The sequence below is a fragment of the Schistocerca americana genome, chromosome 5 (assembly GCF_021461395.2).
Source record: "Schistocerca americana isolate TAMUIC-IGC-003095 chromosome 5, iqSchAmer2.1, whole genome shotgun sequence".
Lineage (NCBI taxonomy): Eukaryota > Metazoa > Arthropoda > Insecta > Orthoptera > Acrididae > Schistocerca > Schistocerca americana.
In genome coordinates this window covers 585,158,110-585,179,156 of record NC_060123.1, presented here as the reverse complement: position 1 = coordinate 585,179,156, position 21,047 = coordinate 585,158,110, and the positions used below count along the sequence as shown (strand labels likewise).

The 21,047-nt window shown below is 43.3% G+C and overlaps 1 protein-coding gene across 1 annotated transcript in view; it reads right to left on the bottom strand.

The window, feature by feature from the left end:
• Positions 1-7,141: 7,141 nt before the first annotated feature.
• Positions 7,142-21,047, bottom strand: part of LOC124616557 (monocarboxylate transporter 2-like) — a 51,471-nt gene continuing 37,565 nt past the window's right edge. The window contains exon 6 of the mRNA XM_047144876.1: positions 7,142-7,718. Within this exon, the coding sequence (XP_047000832.1) occupies positions 7,594-7,718 (125 nt within the window). The 3' untranslated portion in view covers positions 7,142-7,593. The remainder of the gene's footprint in view (positions 7,719-21,047) is intronic.

Sequence of the window (21,047 nt, the reverse complement as noted above, 5' to 3'; positions counted from 1 at the left end):
GGGTCAAGGCATGGCATAAGCGCTTCAGGGAAGGACAGGTGTCGTTAGCCAATTATGCACGGTCTGCAGCACCACACTGCATTACTGATGACATCGTCCAACTGGTAGATGCACTCATTACCCCGGACCGCCGAGTGACAGTGAAAGCCATAGCCGCCGCTGTCCGACTGAATGTCACAAGTATTCACACCATCATGAAGGAACGGCTGCACATGCGCAAAGTGGGTGACCAATGGGTACCCCACAGTCTTCAATCACACCAGAAAGCATGTAGAATAGTCCATTGTCTTGCTCACCTGCAGCGCTATGCTTGGGAAAGGAATGCGTTCCTGGCACAAATGGTGGCTGGATGTGAGTTATGGTAGCATCACTTCGAACCAGAATCAGAACAACAAAGTCTCCAGTGGAAGCATCCAGGGCCACCACCACCACCAAAAAAAGCCAAGGCCATCCACACAAGTGCAGAAAAGGTTATGCTAACGTTCTTCTTTGGCCCAGATAGCCCCCTTCTTATTCACTCCCTGCAGCACGGGACAACAGTGAACGCCCAGCGCTACTTGCAAACCTTGATCACCCTTCGCCAAGCCATCAAATCAAAACGACCAGGCAATCCCACCCGTGGCGTCATTCTGCTCCACGAGAATGCCAAGCGTCATACGTCCGACACGTTGGCGGAACTCTTGCAGAAATTCAAATGGGAGGTTCTCGGCCACCCTCCATACAGTCCGGACCTCTCTACTTGTGATTACGCCATTTTTGGTCCCCTTAAAAAGGCTCTGAGGGTAAACGATTCACCTAGGACGACGACGTCCAGCTGCATGTGCCGAACTGGTTAACATCGCAGCCCCGGTAATTTTATGAGACTACCATTCACCGCCTTGTGTCACAGTGGGATAGGTGTCTCAACAGCCAAGGTCAATACTTCTAACATACAGGTGCTGGTTTCTGTAATTATGCCTCTGTCTCGTTTCTTTTTGAACGATCCTTATCGAATGAATAACATATACACTCCTGGAAATGGAAAAAAGAACACATTGACACCGGTGTGTCAGACCCACCATACTTGCTCCGGACACTGCGAGAGGGCTGTACAAGCAATGATCACACGCACGGCACAGCGGACACACCAGGAACCGCGGTGTTGGCCGTCGAATGGCGCTAGCTGCGCAGCATTTGTGCACCGCCGCCGTCAGTGTCAGCCAGTTTGCCGTGGCATACGGAGCTCCATCGCAGTCTTTAACACTGGTAGCATGCCGCGACAGCGTGGACGTGAACCGTATGTGCAGTTGACGGACTTTGAGCGAGGGCGTATAGTGGGCATGCGGGAGGCCGGGTGGACGTACCGCCGAATTGCTCAACACGTGGGGCGTGAGGTCTCCACAGTACATCGATGTTGTCGCCAGTGGTCGGCGGAAGGTGCACGTGCCCGTCGACCTGGGACCGGACCGCAGCAACGCACGGATGCACGCAAAGACCGTAGGATCCTACGCAGTGCCGTAGGGGACCGCACCGCCACTTCCCAGCAAATTAGGGACACTGTTGCTCCTGGGGTATCGGCGAGGACCATTCGCAACCGTCTCCATGAAGCTGGGCTACGGTCCCGCACACCGTTAGGCCGTCTTCCGCTCACGCCCCAACATCGTGCAGCCCGCCTCCAGTGGTGTCGCTACAGGCGTGAATGGAGGGACGAATGGAGACGTGTCGTCTTCAGCGATGAGAGTCGCTTCTGCCTTGGTGCCAATGATGGTCGTATGCGTGTTTGGCGCCGAGCAGGTGAGCGCCACAATCAGGACTGCATACGACCGAGGCACACAGGGCCAACACCCGGCATCATGGTGTGGGGAGCGATCTCCTACACTGGCCGTACACCACTGGTGATCGTCGAGGGGACACTGAATAGTGCACGGCACATCCAAACCGTCATCGAACCCATCGTTCTACCATTCCTAGACCGGCAAGGGAACTTGCTGTTCCAACAGGACAATGCACGTCCGCATGTATCCCGTGCCACCTAACGTGCTCTAGAAGGTGTAAGTCAACTACCCTGGCCAGCAAGATCTCCGGATCTGTCCCCCATTGAGCATGTTTGGGACTGGATGAAGCGTCGTCTCACGCGGTCTGCACGTCCAGCACGAACGCTGTTCCAACTGAGGCGCCAGGTGGAAATGGCATGGCAAGCCATTCCACAGGACTACATCCAGCATCTCTACGATTGTCTCCATGGGAGAATAGCAGCCTGCATTGCTGCGAAAGGTGGATATACACTGTACTAGTGCCGACATTGTGCATGCTCTGTTGCCTGTGTCTATGTGCCTGTGGTTCTGTCAGTGTGATCATGTGATGTATCTGACCCCAGGAATGTGTCAATAAAGTTTCCCCTTCCTGGGACAATGAATTCACGGTGTTCTTATTTCAATTTCCAGGAGTGTAATTGCTGTTAAGTGCGCCATTGCCATCTATTCACTGCATTCCCAGAGCCGCTGGAGCAGAAAACCGGACGTGTCCGGGCACACGTCGTGCAGGTATGTTAACAGCTTACTATAAAAACATACATGCAACCCCAAAAGGCCTCTGGTCAAAATTATACCGATGGTAGAGAATCCTAGGCTGCGTACTTGGAGATGAGAAACTAATAACTCGATTGTAATATTTCGGTTTTTTGTTTACTTTAAGTACTTATAGGGTATTGCAACAAATTCCGCTCGCAGCAACTCGTCAAAAGCGACGACGCCGAGTCTTATTAAAACACAGTTCATCAACAGAACTGTGCTCTGGATTCGAAATAATTTGGCCTCAATGGTTGCACAACTAGTTTAAGACGAGTATGTAAATGGTGCTCCTGTACTCTTCTCTTTTGCCTCTCTAAGTGTGGTTTTGAGCTGGAAGTTCACTTACATTGACGGATGCTATTTGATAAACCCTCACCCACGAGACCCAACACTCAGCAATTTCTACTGCGGGAAGAATTCTCTGTCGAAAATCTCTGTGTCCTTAATGACAAATTTTCTCGGCGATACATGTCTTTCACTTTGGACGCATTGCTGAACCAAGGGGGTTGAGAGATAGCCAATCGTCAAAGGTGGAGAGGGCGCAAAAACTGGCTGAACAAAGAAAACGTGAATGAAAGTTGGGTTGATAATTAACCAAGAGAGGTAAGTCTGTTCTTCCACCCTTCACGTTCCTCTCTTTTGAGAAACAGAATTCAATATTCCGAGGTCCATAGTGTCATGAGTGTTTGAGAATACCAAATTTCAGGCGTTGCCTCTCACCACGGACGATGCAATGGCAGACGGCCTTCACTTAACCACCGAGAGCAGCGGCATTTGCGTAGAGTTGGCAGTGCTAACAGCCAAGAAACACTGCGTTAAATAACAGCAGAAATAAATGTGGGGCACACGACGCACTTACCCGTTAGGACAGTGCAGTGAAATTTGGCGTTATTGGGCTATGACACCCAGGACTCGCGCCCATTTCGGTTGGACCGTAGACAAATAGACAACCGTGAGGCTGTCAGATAAGCCCCGATTTCAGTTGGTAAGACCTGATGGTAGGGCGCAGATCCCACGATATCATGGACCCAAGTTCTCAATAAGGCACTGTACAAGCTAGTGGTGGCTCCATAATGGTCTGTGCTTCCTTTACATGGAATGGACTGTGTCCTCTGGATGTTCAGTTACTTGGAGACCATTTTCAGCCACTCATAGACGTCATGATCCTGAACAACGATGTAATTTTTATGGATGACAGTGCGCCATGTCAACGGGCCACAATTGTTCGTGACTGGTTTGAAGAACATACCGGACAATTCAAGCGAATGACTGCCCGACTAGAATCCTATCGGACATTTATGGGACATAATTGAGAATTAAGGTTCGTGCCATAATCCTGTACCAGCAACACATTCGCAATTAAGGATGGTTCAGTATTTCTGCATGGGACTTCAACCGACCTGCTGAGTCTATACCACGTCGAATTGCTGCACTACGCCAGGCAAGAGAAGGTCTGACATGATGTCACGAGGCATCCCATGAGTTTTGTCACTTCAGTGTACTTTGAAACTACAATTAATTAATATTCTGCGTGCCACGATACGATTTCTATTTTTCAAACTGAAATAACGCAGCGAGAAAAGTCATAGACCAAACAAATTAGCGACTCTAACCAAACATCGCCGGCCCGTAAATACTCTAAACCCGACTACAGTCCTCACGCGACACCAAACTGCCTGCTGACTGCAGACTGCCAACAGCTGCCCAGCACTGGCACTCAGCAATAGCACTCAGACTTTTTTCAAAACATTGTCAGTGGGCGGCGATTACTTTGAACTTCTACCTCGGCGAAACCATATGTAACTGCAACATAGTCACTGTGATTAAAGGCATTCTTAGCTGTTAGGAATGATTTTAAATAACTCGACGTGTTATGATATACGATGTGCGACAATAAAGTAATGAGACTGATGGGAAAAAAATTTTGCTTACCATTTTAGTCAAGTTTAGTGTTGTCTCCTTTGCCGTAGTTCCCTTCTGATTGTACACACTTTTTCCAGCGCTTCTTTCATTGATGGTAACATTTCTGGAACACATATTCTCTAATATCCTCCAAGACCCTCGCCACAGCTTTTTGGACATCTTGTGTTGTTTGGAAAAGGTGTCCCTTGACCGCCGTTTTGACTCTTGGAAATGTAAAAAAGTCGCACGGACCGATATCTGGTGAATAAGGTGGCTGTGGTAGTACTGAAATTAGTTTTGAGGTTAAAAATTGCTGTACAGACAGAACAGTATGGGACGGCGCATTATCGTAATGCAGAATCCAACTATCAGCAATGTTGGCACAGACACGAAGAACTCTTTTACGAAGTCTTTCTAAAATTTATTTGTAGTAATATTGGTTAACTGTTTGTCTAGGAGGCACCCTGGCCAAGTTGAGATGTGGTCTGTGAGGTTGATGGTCGTCCACTGCGGTCTTCTTCAACATGCATTCTGCCATCACAAATCATTTTATGCCAATGAAATACTTGAGCTCTTGACATAACCTCCTCTCCAAAAGTCTTCTGAAGCTTACCATAGGTTGTCGCGTTTTCACCCAATTTAACTAAAAAAAATGGCATACCGTTGCGCAATATTATGCGGTTCCATTTCCTTGACGAGAGACACAAACACATGTTAACTCATCACAGCACAACTCACGACTGAGCAGTTGCATCGATGTGCCTCTTGGACTAAAAGCAGCTTATAGACCAAGGTCAAAGATGTAGTCCCTACGCAAGCCTGCAGGGTTGACACATCTTGCAAAGTAAATCAGTCTCATTACTTTATTGTCGCACGTCGCAGGCTCCTCAAAATGGTTTGTATGGGAACAGTGCATTCGGTTCACACATCTGCACGGCCCACACAGGTTGCCCATGATAACAATGCAGTTCTTCGTGCCGTTTCGCTACGCAATTGTAGGGTCTCGGAGGCCGGCGAGCGGGTGCTAAAAGTAATGTGCTATTTGACCGAAGGCCTGTTTTTGCCGAATTCTGCCTCCTGAGGGAAAGCGATACGTGATCTTCGAGCAAGGAACAAGAAAAAGTGAAGGGATATATATATATATATATATATATATATTTCCCATTCGAGCCAGTACCTTTGCTGCTTTGAAGTTTCGGTAGATGTGATCTGCTGTGCAAATAAACACCAGTTCCAGAGTAAGCTTCTGTGGCTGATTGATAATATTGTTGGAGTTGTTAATGGATGTGCTTTTATAGCGTGGCCCAGGAGGTATGGTAAATACTCAGAGACATGGCGGAAACGACCATTCGAAGCAAAAAGGTCTGGTAAACATGGACTCTCAGATACATACCTTACGAACTACGAGCACTTGTTCTGTAGCACAGACGTCTTTCACGTTATCGATGATGTGCAAGTACTCATTGTTCCTAAGGTATGCACAATAGAGCCCATGTGAACTCGACTTTTTTTCTTCTTCTGGTCCTTACTACCACCTCTCAGAATATGGAAAGCAAAGAGCTTGCAGTACAAGACATGAAGAAATGCTCATAGCTCTTAAAGTACGTATTTTAGAACCCATGTATACTGGACTTTTCTGATACACCTAATCCTTCCTGTCACATTAGTGAATGCTGATCATTTCTCCTGGGACATCCTGCAGGCAGCTATATTCTGTTCATCTAAGATGTAACTTCGTGTAAACAAACATTTCTTCTCCAACAGTTTCTGAATAGCTCATGCATCTGGTGTAAGACAAGTGGAAGCAAGCCTTACTTATGTGTTAAGTACATTATAGTTATTCGAGCGCGAGCTTAACTCACGTAGTTTTTGTATCAAATATCACCCGGTTTCGCTTGTACTTTGCTAATCACTGTGCTAAAGTTTAAACGACATAATTCGTGTGTCAAATATCACTCAGTTTCGCTGTACTTCATTATACCCACTGACTTCGCCACATCTCCGTAAAAAAGTTGTCGGAAAGGAGAAAACAGCATTAAACTCCATCGTGGTCACATTACAGTCGATTGCGCTTCATTTTCCATGCTAGCGCCACCGACCTTTATGTGGCAGGAAAAATAAACAAGTGACTTACTCACATTGCTAAACCAAGAGTTCCCAATGTCTGAATTATGTGTGTTTGATAAATGGTTCACTACTTACAGGATCCATACCATCATCAAAATTTTGATTCTAAACCTATGAGATACGTTGTATTTGATTTCATTCTAGTACTTCAAGCTTATTGTTGCGTCAACACTCCTACAAATTTTCTGAAAATGTGTAGGTGTAAAATACTTATTCTATGAAAGGTATTACTTTTGGTAGTAAGGGTTTTACCCGAGGGGAGTTCGTGTGAAAATCCTGCCACCTCCTAGATGACAATTAGAGATTGTGTGTTCAAATAATGTTACAAAATTGTTAAGGCTTTGGTGGCCACTTGATGACAAACTGTCTATTGGCTTCTGTCTCGGGTTCTTCGGCCGACGTTCATATAATGATTTTTCTGACGCCAATAGCCAGAAGCCAATAGGCAGTTAGTCAAATAATGTTACTTCTTTTAAATTGTTCTACATATTATATTCATACATTTGTACAAAATGTCGTTTTAAAATGTATATATTCGTTATAGTTATTAATAGAAAAATTATAAGTAGTAGAATTAAGTTCTATCTTCTCTATCCAAACTCACATATCGTGTGAATGTGAGAAATAGGTCTTTTTTCCATTTTCAGCTACACAGAAAATATAGTAAGTGAATGAACCTTGAAGAATTTTCACAGGCTTTCTGTCTCCAGCAGTTAGCTGTGCATGGTATTCTTTCGTCACAATTATACACATTACAAAGTTCGTAGTGTTCGTACCTTATCTTTGTGATAACACAATTGAAATCTTGCGAATGAACAGTACTCATAAACCATAAACAGCGACTGTATCCAGAGACATTTGTGGTGATGGCAGCAAATAGCAACCGGATGCCTTCGCTGTGCAAAGTGATTCCAACGGAAAATAACTCTTCCAGATTTTTCAATGGCCACAATGCGAACGGAGATTCCACGCTGAATGTTTCATTCACACTCGGTGGTTGACGGAAGGCGAAAAGTCATTTCTTCTGACGGTACCATCGCCAGATGCCCTCAGCAAGCCACATCAGCATACAGAAAGCCACCAGTCCGGTGAGGAGGTGTATACACAACGGGTAGTCTCCCGTCTCGTCACGGACGTAGCCTGAAACACAGATAGAAATCCCGATCTGTAACGTGTCCTAACCTATTTTGGTCATTTTTGTGAATGATTAAATTAGACGAATCTTAGTTTCAACTGCAGGAAATTAAATAATGACCAGTAACTGCTGTTTGTACAACAAATAACGTGATTAGTCAAGATTTAGGATTTACATTCAACAACATCAAACAGCTATCGTGTTACAGACGGACACAGAATATATATATAGGTAAACTTTGTTAGGAAAAAAGTGCTAAAGTTCTTGATCGATTATCTTCAAATTTGGTGCACGATACGCTAAATAACGTTTAGATTTACATGGGTTATATATATATATATATATATATATATATATATATATATATATATATATATATATATATACACTCCTGGAAATGGAAAAAAGAACACATTGACACCGGTGTGTCAGACCCACCATACTTGCTCCGGACACTGCGAGAGGGCTGTACAAGCAATGATCACACGCACGGCACAACGGACACACCAGGAACCGCGGTGTTGGCCGTCGAATGGCGCTAGCTGCGCAGCATTTGTGCACCGCCGCCGTCAGTGTCAGCCAGTTTGCCGTGGCATACGGAGCTCCATCGCAGTCTTTAACACTGGTAGCATGCCGCGACAGCGTGGACGTGAACCGTATGTGCAGTTGACGGAATTTGAGCGAGGGCGTATAGTGGGCATGCGGGAGCCCGGGTGGACGTACCGCCGAATTGCTCAACACGTGGGGCGTGAGGTCTCCACAGTACATCGATGTTGTCACCAGTGGTCGGCGGAAGGTGCACGTGCCCGTCGACCTGGGACCGGACCGCAGCGACGCACGGATGCACGCCAAGACCGTAGGATCCTACGCAGTGCCGTAGGGGACCGCACCGCCACTTCCCAGCAAATTAGGGACACTGTTGCTCCTGGGGTATCGGCGAGGGCCATTCGCAACCGTCTCCATGAAGCTGGGCTACGGTCCCGCACACCGTTAGGCCGTCCTCCGCTCACGCCCCAACATCGTGCAGCCCGCCTCCAGTGGTGTCGCGACAGGCGTGAATGGAGGGACGAATGGAGACGTGTCGTCTTCAGCGATGAGAGTCGCTTCTGCCTTGGTGCCAATGATGGTCGTATGCGTGTTTGGCGCCGTGCAGGTGAGCGCCACAATCAGGACTGCATACGACCGAGGCACACAGGGCCAACACCCGGCATCATGGTGTGGGGAGCGATCTCCTACACTGGCCGTACACCACTGGTGATCGTTGAGGGGACACTGAATAGTGCACGGTACATCCAAACCGTCATCGAACCCATCGTTCTACCATTCCTAGACCGGCAAGGGAACTTGCTGTTCCAACAGGACAATGCACGTCCGCATGTATCCCGTGCCACCCAACGTGCTCTAGAAGGTGTAAGTCAACTACCCTGGCCAGCAAGATCTCCGGATCTGTCCCCCACTGAGCATGTTTGGGACTGGATGAAGCGTCGTCTCACGCGGTCTGCACGTCCAGCACGAGCGCTGGTCCAACTGAGGCGCCAGGTGGAAATGGCATGGCAAGCCGTTCCACAGGACTACATCCAGCATCTCTACGATCGTCTCCATGGGAGAATAGCAGCCTGCATTGCTGCGAAAGGTGGATATACACTGTACTAGTGCCGACATTGTGCATGCTCTGTTGCCTGTGTCTATGTGCCTGTGGTTCTGACAGTGTGATCATGTGATGTATCTGACCCCAGGAGTGTGTCAATAAAGTTTCCCCTTCCTGGGACAATGAATTCACGGTGTTCTTATTTCAATTTCCAGGAGTGTATATATACTCTAAGACAAAATTCGAATGGGATGGAAACCAGTAAATGTGATGTATGTGGAAAGGCAAACAAATCATTACGATTTTCGAAAAAATGGATGATTTACAGAAGAGAATGCGCTTCTGAAACTGAGGAAGTCAGTACATGTTCCTCCACCTCTGGCCACTACCTACGCTGCTATTCGCCTTGACATTGTGTGATAGAGTGCTGGATGTCCTCCTGAGTGTTATCGTACCAAACCCTAATTGGTACGTTATATCGTGAAAATCCCGAGCTGACTGGAGGGCCTTGCCCACAATGCTCCAATGGGTCTCATTCACGGGGATATGTGGTGACTTTTCTGGCTAAGGTAGGGTTTGACAAGCATAAAGACAACTTTTTATGTGCTGACCATTACACTATTATGGACAACATAGCTGTTGTCCAATGTTGGAGAGCCCTGGTAATAGTGAAAATATAAGGGGAGATGTGAATTGGAGTTTGTGTTGGGGAGGGTACTTGACTTGAGTAGTTCATGCAGCTGTGTTGACCATAATGTTGTGGTGGTGTAATGGTCAGCATATCTGTCTACTAAGAAAGAAGAGCAGGGTTCGAGTCCCAGCCACAGTACCAATTTTAATTCAATTCCTCAGCTTCGACCGTTATCGTAGATAAGTTAGAAACTGCAATGTCACAGGGAAAATTTAAGATAGAGACAAATAGTGGAAACTCTCGCCGTGTACTGGTAGGCATTATCTTGGTGAAATGTAAACCCAGGACGTCTTACCACGAAAGAGAATGAAACAGCCTGTTGAATATCGTAGACGTACCGGTTTACTTTGCTGTGGCTGCCAACCAAAGGAGTCCTGCTATGAAAATAAATGGCATCCCACACCATCACTGCTGGTAGTCGTGCTGTAAGACGGGCGACATTCAGGTTGGTATCCCACCGCTGTCCAGAGCGTCTCCAGACACGTCTTCACCGATTGTGAGGCCTCAGTTCGAGGTGACAATCATCACTGAAGACAACTCTGCTACGCAAACTTTGTTAGCAAAAATCTCGAACAGTTCATGACTCAATTACTTCAACTTTTACCTGATGCCCCAACAAACATTCAGATGTACATAAAAAAAGCACTCCGTCTTCAGGCCACGAGTGGCCTACCGGGCCATCCGACCACCGTGTCATCCTCAGTGGAGGATGTGGATAGGAGGGGCTAGGGGTCAGCACACGGCTCTCCTGGCCGTTATGATGGTATTCTTGACCGAACCCGCTACTATTCGGTCGAGTAGCTCCTCAAGTGGCATCACGAGGCTGAGTGCACCCCAAAAAATGGCAACAGCGTATGGTGGCCTGGATGGTCACCCATCCAAGTGCCGACCACGCCCGATAGCGCTTAACTTCGGTGATCTCACAGGAACCGGTGTAACCACTGCGACAGGGCCTTTGCCTTCATATGTGCATAAGGTTTATACGTCTTTTAGGGAACAGTGTTATGGTTATCTATTAAAACCAACCGTGAAAAAGAAGAAGCTGTGCTGCACTGTGAAAATGTGTAGTTTCCTTTCTCTGTAGTCAGTTTTAACTATGATAGCAGGACATTGAAACCATTAGAAAAACTGTTTCTTCTATAGATAGTCTTTCTTCTTGTACGTAGTTTCAAACAAAAGCTGTGTGCACAAAAATGTGCAGTTTTTTCCCCCTCACTGCTGGTTTTAACAGAAAACAGGAAACTTGTACTTATGGCTTATCAGCTTATCATTAGGATACTACTACAGAATCTGAATCGACCGAAACTTTGTAAGCCTACCCATTCACAGATTAATACTTCTAGAAATACTGTCATTGAAGCTACTGTTCTCACAAATCCAGCAGCTGGAAACGTCTCTCTCATACCCAATATAACAATAATCCCAACAAATTTTCCCGTACCATTTTAAGAGCCTTTAGTTCCCAATCGATGTTTCGTTCGTAATAACGGTAAGTCTCAAGGTCAGAAACAAAGAGGAGGCAGTCAGAGAGGGGGGAGGAAATGGACAGGAAGAGGAGACACGAGGAGCTGGTGAGAGAGGGAGAGGAAGAGATAGACAGAGAGAAGTGGAAATAGAGAAGCAGATGAGGAGATGGACAGAGTGAGGAAGGAGGAGGAGGTGACGGACAAAGACAGGGGGAGGAGGAAATGGACAAAGAATATGGAGAACTGCAGGGTGTGATTCAAAGGTTTCAAGACTTAGAACTAGAAATTTATTGGACATTTAAGTACAGCGGACTAAAATTCTTCAGAATATGAACCGTGAGCATCAACACAGAGCTGCCAGCACGTCTTCCACTGTTTGTAGCCCTTCTGGAAGGCCTAGTGGGTCATGCTGTCAAGGGCTCTCGTCGAAGCCAGCTGGATGGCGTCGATGGAGTCGAATCGCTTCCCTTTTACGCCTGTCTCGATTCGGTGGAAGAGGAAAAAGCCACTTGGAGTCAAGTCAGGGCTGTATGGTGGCTGCAGCACTGTTGTCACGTTGAACATGACCAAAACTTCGGCGACGGCCCGCGACATGTGAACGGGCGCGTTGTCGTGGTGGAGAATCCAATCGCCCTTGATCGCCATTCGGACGCGGCGAACTCGATCCCTCAAGCAGCAGAATACTCACACTAAGACGACGGACACTATTTAAAAGTTCCCTCACTCTCTCCACATTTTGATCCGTTCAGCTTAATGATGGCCTCCCAGAGTGGTCGTCGTCTTCAAGGGCCCCGCGACCATCTTTGAAACGTTTGTGCTACATGAAAACCATTGCATGGAACATGGCTTCTTCCTTAAAGGCCTCTTGAATCATACCGAGAGTCTCCGTGGCGGTTTTGTTCAGTCGCACGCAAAACTTAATCGCCTAACGCTGCTCCAAGTGCTGCTCCATTTCCACCTCTCCCACTTTCCGACCGAGGTCAATGACATGCACTCACGCTGCAAGCGATGCGCACTCTCCTGGGTTCGGGAGGCAACCGCCGCAGTATCAGTTCATTCCCTGAGAACCCCCACTACTTCCCCCACCTGGCGGAACTGGTCCACGCGCTCACTTATACTCAGAAATGAATCAGTCTTGAAACTTCTGAATCGCACCTTGTATATCCACTTCCCACACGTATTTAGTAACTGTTAATCATCGCCAGATTTGCTAGTCTACCGTGAAAGCAACATTGTACAGACATGTCAAAGCTCTGAAGTGAAAAGTAAAAGACAAGCAACTGTTTTACCATCAGCTATACGATACAGAACAATGTAGTCATTTGACTGTGTGGATCATTCTGTACTTCTGGAATATAACGAAAATTGGGACACACCTAGCAATAGTCCACATCATACCTTCTACTAACAACAATATCGACAGAGGCTGCAATATTTACCAAATGGAACTATGGTAGCAAGGCTCTCTAAAACGATTACAGATAACATTTCCTACAATAAACTACTAAATAACATCAGAATCTAATGAAAATATGTAATGTAAAACACACTTGCACACAACATAACCAAACAACTGAGAAAAACTTTAGGAAGGAAGGAGGTGTTTTGATGAAATGTTATTGAAATACATCACTTATCCAGCTTTTTCTCGTAATACGCAAAGAGAACTTCTGTTGCATTTACATACTGAGAAGCACAGTGCTGGAAAAAGACAGAGATGAAATATCGTCAACAGTGATGGTGCAACAAGGCAGAGATGGAAGGCCAATATTTGGAAAGTAAATAATCTGCCACCAAAAAAGTTCTGTTTATCATTTATCGAGTACAAGACACATGCAGGCTGCTTATCATAATACACAAGTAAAACTGCAAATACGGAAACTCAAACTTTTCACTAATATAAAATCTGTTACTTCTCTAAATATATAAGGCTTTGAGAACATAATGCATGTGACACCACTGTTATAAATCAATTGTTCTGTAAGATTAAAAATGATAAACACACACTGCACATTGGCACTATTGTAAAACTTACACGTTAAGCAGCACTTGCTAAGAACGAAAGATCGACTGCTGTACCAAACTTTGGAAGCTTAACAGACCTTAAAATTAAACACCTCCACCTCTAAATTGTCTGAAAAACTTATTAAAATCTTGCTGCTGCCTTATTGTCATTTGTTGGGAATATTTATGTCTGCTACCGATTTTGCAAGCTGTTTCTCTATTTCGTGAGACAATCGAGAAATTGTCAGTTTAGCGGTGTCTTTGTAATCTTCGCATTTAAGAACATCTTCTTCGTATTCGTCATCGTCTAACAACTCGTGAATATCCTCATCTAATTTAACGAGGCGGTTCAGAACGCTACCCAATCTGTCATTGTAATATTTATAATCCGCGATTTCCGATGTGTCTGACAACCTTGCAACTTCCGCTACGAGTCGCGTAATGTTTGCTCTTTCTCTCATCCGTTTTCTCTTTAGAGTGTGTAACTGTGCGTCTGATTTGTGGTCTGGCATGTCCATTCGGTCCGATTACTCCAAGGTTTAAAGCAGTGTCGGCTAGCGATCAGCTGGTCCTAGTAAGGCGTTATCTTTGGATCGCTAGTCGAAGTAATTCAATTGATGATCGCTAGATGGCAGCACCAGTCATAAACAATCTACACAGGGGTAGAGTAGGATCTGATAATTCGTTAAAGCGCTAATCGAACAGCTACAATAGCAGTACACAGCGGCAATAATGTAATCAGTTGCCTTTACAAATGGCACTACAAAACATGTTGCGTGACAATTCAGTTCAACTTAGCTGCGTATGCAGGCGGTTGTCGTCGAAGAGCTTGTTGCGTGGTGTGACAAATCGCTGCAGTAAGACCCCCTCGTAGTATTGCCGCGTGACGTGCGTCCAGAATTCGTGGTTCCACAACGGCAATCGTGGAAATTGTCTCGGGCAAAGTCTATCCCGGGTTTCGGCACCAAAATTTTATGTCGTGAGTCACAGTAGAGCCGCGATTAACAGTCTAACAAACTTTATTACATAGTCACAGAGCATACAATACAACAGGTCAAAGATATATTGTCCTAAGAGTAAACAAACAGTCTCTCACTTGCCCGAAGTACATCACTCTGTGACACCACTACTGGAATAACATATTACTCGAGGAGTCTTGGTCAAGCTAAGTACCAGGCATTAAGTTTATCAAAATCCTTAAAAAATGGTTCTATAACATCGGAGAACACACATGACCACTACTGGCTGATCCAACTTACAGCCTGAAGTGCACTTGTCGACGAGAATCAGCAAAGAAAATAAATTATCCTCACGCCAAAAACTCATTTGTTATCAAAGTCAGTCAAAAATTATAGTGGCCCTGTGCTAGGGTACTAACTTCATCTTGTAATTAAAATGCCATCACTGTCTGATATTACAATGTGGAAGATACATGACACTTGGATGAAATAGTATGCTGAGCACTAGTAGTGATACACATTCTTGAGCCGGCCGGAGTGGCCGAGCGTTCTAGGCACTACAGTCTGGAACCACGCGACTGCTACGGTCGCAGTATCGAATCCTGCCTCGGGCATGGATGTGTGTGATGTGCTTAGGTTAGTTAGGTTTAAGTAGTTCTAAGTTCTAGGGGACTGATGACCTCAGAAGTTAAGTACCATAGTGCTCAGAGCCACACATTCTTGTAGTGAAGAAACAAATGTTCCTGTGCCTTCAATGTCACCCCAACATTATAACTACTTCATGCTAGGGTATTAATTTTATAAAGCAGTGGAAAACATTTGTCATGTTATGCTGGTAATACTAAGCACGCAAAGCAGTGGTGGCTGACACTAACAAATAAGCATTCTGAACTGAATTATATTCTACAACCTCAGGTAACCATAAATACACGTCTTAGCAGAGCCTCTCTTAAACTTCGATCGTTTTTAATGGGACAATAGATGAAACTGATCAGCTGTTGAAGATATTTGACAATCTTCATGAAAAAATTAAATTAACGATTCAGATACAAAATAAAAGCAGGAACTAAGCTTTTTATATAGAAAGTCGTGATTACAGGTGGCATAATAAGTTTTGATTTTTTTTCGTACTGCAACTTACACAAATTATACTTTACCGTTTGACTTAATGCACCCTCAATGCCAAAAGATGGCTTTTATCTATCAACCATGCATTGTACAGTAGTAGCACCTTTAACTCAAGATGAAAATAGAGAAAGAGGTGTATTTAATGAAAACTGTAGCTCATATTAATGGATAAAGACAGTCTACAGTAAATAAAATTTTTGAGAAGGAAACAAGAAATGGAGGCACCACCTTAGACTTTAAAACCAGGAATAGTGGAAAAGAAAGGTACACTTCAATGCCTTTTACAGGCGATATATCACGTACGATTAAACGATTGTTTGTTAAAATATATGGCTGCAAAGTAGTATTCTCCACCGACAATTGTCCAAAGAAAAATTTAATTCATAGTATTAAAGCCACAAATGACCGTTAATGAAGTTGCGGTGTTAATAAGATCACATGCAACGGATTTTCAATATTTTACAACGGTGAAACTGAAAGGGCATTAAATACTGGGTATAAAGGACATCGTTTAGGTGAAAAGATACTACTGTGCATAATGCTACATTCACAGGCCACTTGCTAATGTCAGTTCATAATCTGAAAAGAACCAAAGAAATAGAAATCGCCCAAAAAGCAAAGAAATAGTGGTGATTATATGCTGTAGAGGTACTAGAGATTTTTAGACACACAATGAACATCAATGGCCTGTTTTTAAATGAGTAGTTCAAGTGAGGAAAAAAAGGTTTCTTTAAACGTTTCAAGCCAGTAGTAATGACTGCATAAATATATTGCCAGGGTAAATTGTTGTCAACAGAACTTCCTGTCAGAAAGCGTTACTATCCTCACACAAAGTGACGTAATATTTTCATTAGCTCACTAGATGGGCTAACTCTTTGATAGCTTTGTTTATTAAAATAGGGCACTGCTATGTACTTTTAAAGAGCTGCACGCCTATGTATTTTTTTTTACTATGTTTTATTCAGAGTTTTAATTTCTCCTACCATTTCTTCATTAGAGAAGCTTAGAGAAGCAGGTAATGTATTATTTCACGTAATGAAGATTTAAACACGTGTGTACTGTGAGAAAATGTAGCAGCTAGTGCACTTTTGGATTTCTTGACATTTCTGAGATTTTAATTGCCTGGCACTGCAACAGCACTGTTACACTGTTTTACTCTGATAGCGAAATATTTTACTATTTGTTTGTATGATGGCAGGTCAGTGCCAAAAAAATAAATTGTACATAAGTGAGCTTTTCATTGCAACATCAGCTGACAACATGTGGCACGTGGCACAACCCACAGTAGTTAATCTGCGCATTGTATCTGAAGCTACATGTACAGGTCGACTTCTGCCTCTGTTCAACTGCCATACCTAATATCCCAAGTACACAGTTTCAAAGGTTATTTTGATTTCAGTCACGGTATGTAACTTGAGCTGGTTAGCTCATGCTTCATGTAACATGTTTTATTTTAACCAATCTAAGTAACGGTTTCATTTTCCAGTTGGCGATTTTAGTTATTTTACATCATAACTGAGTTCTAGAAATTCTTGTTTGGTTTTGTGATAAATGTTCTAGGTAGAATCCTGTACTCTTGAAGAAGATACTCATGTTATTATCGAAAGCTAGGTCAAGTTTAAGTAAATAAACTTCTGGCCCTGGCTAGCTGTTTATTTTATCGCATGGAGGTACTCACAGTTGCTGTTCACAGTATGTTCAAAATTGGACACCATTATGGTTTGGTGCAAAGTTAGAATTTTCATATCAGTAACGGAACTTGCATGTTATGATAAGCAACCTGAAAGTGTTTTATACTTGATAAACAATATTTTAGTTTGATGGTAAAGTGTTTATTTTTGGGATATCGACCTCCATCTCTGTCTGTATGCACCATCATCTCTGGCTATGCGTCATCTCTGTCTTCTTCTAGCACTGTGTTTGGCCATGTTTTGAAATACGTAAATACAGCAGAAGTTCCTTTTGGGTATTACGGAATTAACAGTTTAAAGTGACACATAAACAAAATCTCGTCAAAACCCTTTCTTCCTTCCTTCCTACAATGGTGTCCCCGCAGTTCCTGTTCTTTCACTTGGCTATGTTGTCTGTGAGTGTGTGTTTTATAGAACGTATTATGATTCGGCTTTGGTATTACTTAGTTCTTTACTTTAAGAAATACAGTCTGTAAACGTTTCAAAGTACTTTGTCACCATAGTTGGGTTACTAAATATTCCAGTCTTCGTCGAAAGCTGTTATTGTACATAACCTTGGTTATACCATGTAAAAGGCATTATTATGCTATAAATAACATGGATCATATTTTGTAACGTAAAGCAGATGCATCATCTTAGTCCCACCTAAAATGGTGCTTGTGGAGATGAAGGATTAACGAAAAACTTGTAAAAACCACGGACGACGTCAGTACATACTACAAACCACTAGTAACATTTCTACAGCTGGAAGTGACAACAATCATTATGTATTTTAGATATGTTACTATTGTAACATTTGAAAAGCATCATGGAACATTCCAGATACGAAAATATTTAATCTGAGGGTGTATCACGTGACTTGCACCAAAGTGGGCCCAAATAATGTAATTAATTACATTCTTCCAGAACCTGGCAGTTTTTAGACTGTGTTGGTTGATGTGTTCGCTTGCTTTGCGTTATACGTAAGCTGACGTATATTTTCTGCAGTTATAAACCTGGACAGATTAGGTTTAGTACATTACCCTTTTATGTCAAACTTGAAATGCTAACTGTCTGAGAAGTATGTTATTTGTAATTCTATAAGCGCAGAAATAGCACTAAGGCACTTTAGAGTTCTCAATCATACTTTATGCACCTATTGCACGGATGTGTGTGTGTGTGTGTGTGTGTGTGTGTGTGTGTGTGTGTGTGTGTGTGTGATGAGTTTTTGTATATATATGGGAAATGACTGTTTTGTACTTGATGCAAAAATTGTATTTTTGTAGTATTGTATTCTTGCAGACACTTTGGATGTACAAAGGACGTTCTGACACTTGACAATCGTCCCACAACCACGTATATGTGGAAAGTAATCAATTTGAGGGACTGTTGTTCCTTGCACTATACATGGTACAATTATCAAAACATAAATGCTGTTGGCAATGACAAGTTACTGAACATTAAACAGCAGTTGAGTTTATTTCGCAGTTTCAATTTTTGAGGAATAGTAGTTAAAGTAAAACAAATTTTTAGTAACAATGTTTTTGTAATTCTTTCCTTACAATGCAAAAGCGAATGTTGGTTTTTAACTATTTATGGTGAGTACCATTTATACTCGTTCTCTTATGTCACAGTGAATGCTATGTAGCCTCCAACGAAATTTGCAGATGTGAGGTGGGCATTTACCGGATAGATGGAACAGTATTTGACCTTACCAGTTTTTTGTAATGTGGTGCCTTCTACACAATTCAGTGGAAGGCTACGTATTTTTTTCAAGTGTGTTTGTGTGTGTGTGTGTGTGTGTGTGTGTGTGTGTGTGTGTGTGTGTGAAAGGCAGAGAGAAAGAGAGAGAGAGAGAGAGAGAGAGAGAGAGAGAGAGAGAGAGAGACAGACAGAGGGAGAGGAAGGGGGAGAGTGAGTGTGTCTGTGCGTGTGTGTATGTATATGTATGTGTGTTACCAAGGTACTTTAATCGTAGAAGTACTGCACTTCATATCCATTAGGTAATTTTAAATACAAAAACTTACAAACATTCAACAATGAGCTCATTTGGATACCTTTGCGCACAAGTCAAGACGTCTGCTCAGAGCTTCAGTATGATAAAGTGTATCATTTTAATGCCCTGAAAAGTACTGGTATGCAGTTTGCTATTTCGTAGTAATAGCTGCCACCACTAAAACGAATTAAGTGTGCCTTCTTGGAACGTTAATGACGTTACTGGATGGAGGAGCATGTCTTCAAGAATACGTTAGCAACATACAAAGTATAATGCTTGCATGAAGTACAACACTGTCATTTCTCACCCACACACAAAAACCCATCAACTCACTCACACACACGCAAACACACACACACACACACACACACACACACACACACACATATACACATACACACACACACACAGAGATAATGGTGTGTGTGAATTGTCATGTGATAGATGTGTGGCTGTGGTCATGTTGGATTGTGATGTTAGAGGGGTGTGGCCTCCACCTGCCACAGCTCAAGCCTCCAACTGTCAAAAGTTTGAAAATAGCTGGTGCGTATATTTGTTCCGTAGTGCTCACGCTATAATTTTTTTTTTTTTAGTCATCAGATCAGTCTTATGACTGGTTTGATATGGCCCATCACGAATTCCTCTCCTGTGCAAATCTCTTCATCTCAGGGTAGCACTTGCAACCTATGACCTCAATTATATGCTGGATGTATTCTAATCTATGTCCTACCCTACAGTTTTTGCCCCCTACAGCTCCCTCTAGTACCATGGAAGTTATTCCCTGATGTCAAAATGTTCCTTCTTTTTGTCAGTGTTTTCTGTATATTCCTTTCCTCTTTTGCACAGAACCTCCTCACTCCTAACCTTGCAGTCCTCCTAATTATCAACATTCGTTTGTAGCACCATATCTCAAATGCTTCGATTCTGTTGTATTCCGGTTTTCCCACAGTCCATGTTTCACTAAGATACAGTGCCGTACTCCAAACGTATGTTATCAGAAATTTTTCTTCTTCAAATTAAGCACTATGATTGACACTAATAGACTTCTCCTGGCCAGGAATGTCCTTTTTGGCAGTGCTAGTCTGCTTTTGATATGTCCTCCTTGCTCCATCTGTTATTGGTTATTTTGCTCGCTAGGTAGTGGAATTCCCTAATCTCATCTACATCGTGACCATCAATGCTGATATTAAGTTTCTCGCTGTTCTCGTTTCTGCTACTTCTCATTACTTTCGTCTTTCTTCGATTTACTCTTAATCCACATTCCTTAGTCATAAGAATGTTCATTCCATTCAGCAGATGCTGCAATTCCTTATCTTCACCGAAAATAGCAATGCCATCAGCGAGTTATCATTGATATCCTTTCACCTTGAATTTTAATTCCTTTGTTGAACCGTTATTTTATTTCCATCATTTTTTTCTATGTATAGATCAAACAGACTAAATCCCTGTCGATCACTTCTTTCTTGGTATCCTAGTCTTATTGTTGCCTCTTGGTTCTTGTACATATTGTATATTACATGTCTTTCCCTACAGCTTTCCCCTATCAACCGCAACATCAGAACTGCCTCTCTGGTACCTTTACCCGATCATCATCTAACGCATTCTCAATTTTCTTTTCCATTCTTCTGTACGTTATTCTTGTCAGCAACCTGTCAGGCTGAGTGTGCGATAATTCTTGCACTTGTCAGCTCTTGCAATCTTCAAAGTTGTGTGAATGATATTTTTCCGGAAGTTAGATAGTACATCGCCAGACTCACAAATATAAACACCGCAATGAATAATCGTTTTGTTGCCATTTCCCCCAATGATTTTTGGAATTCTGAATGAACGTT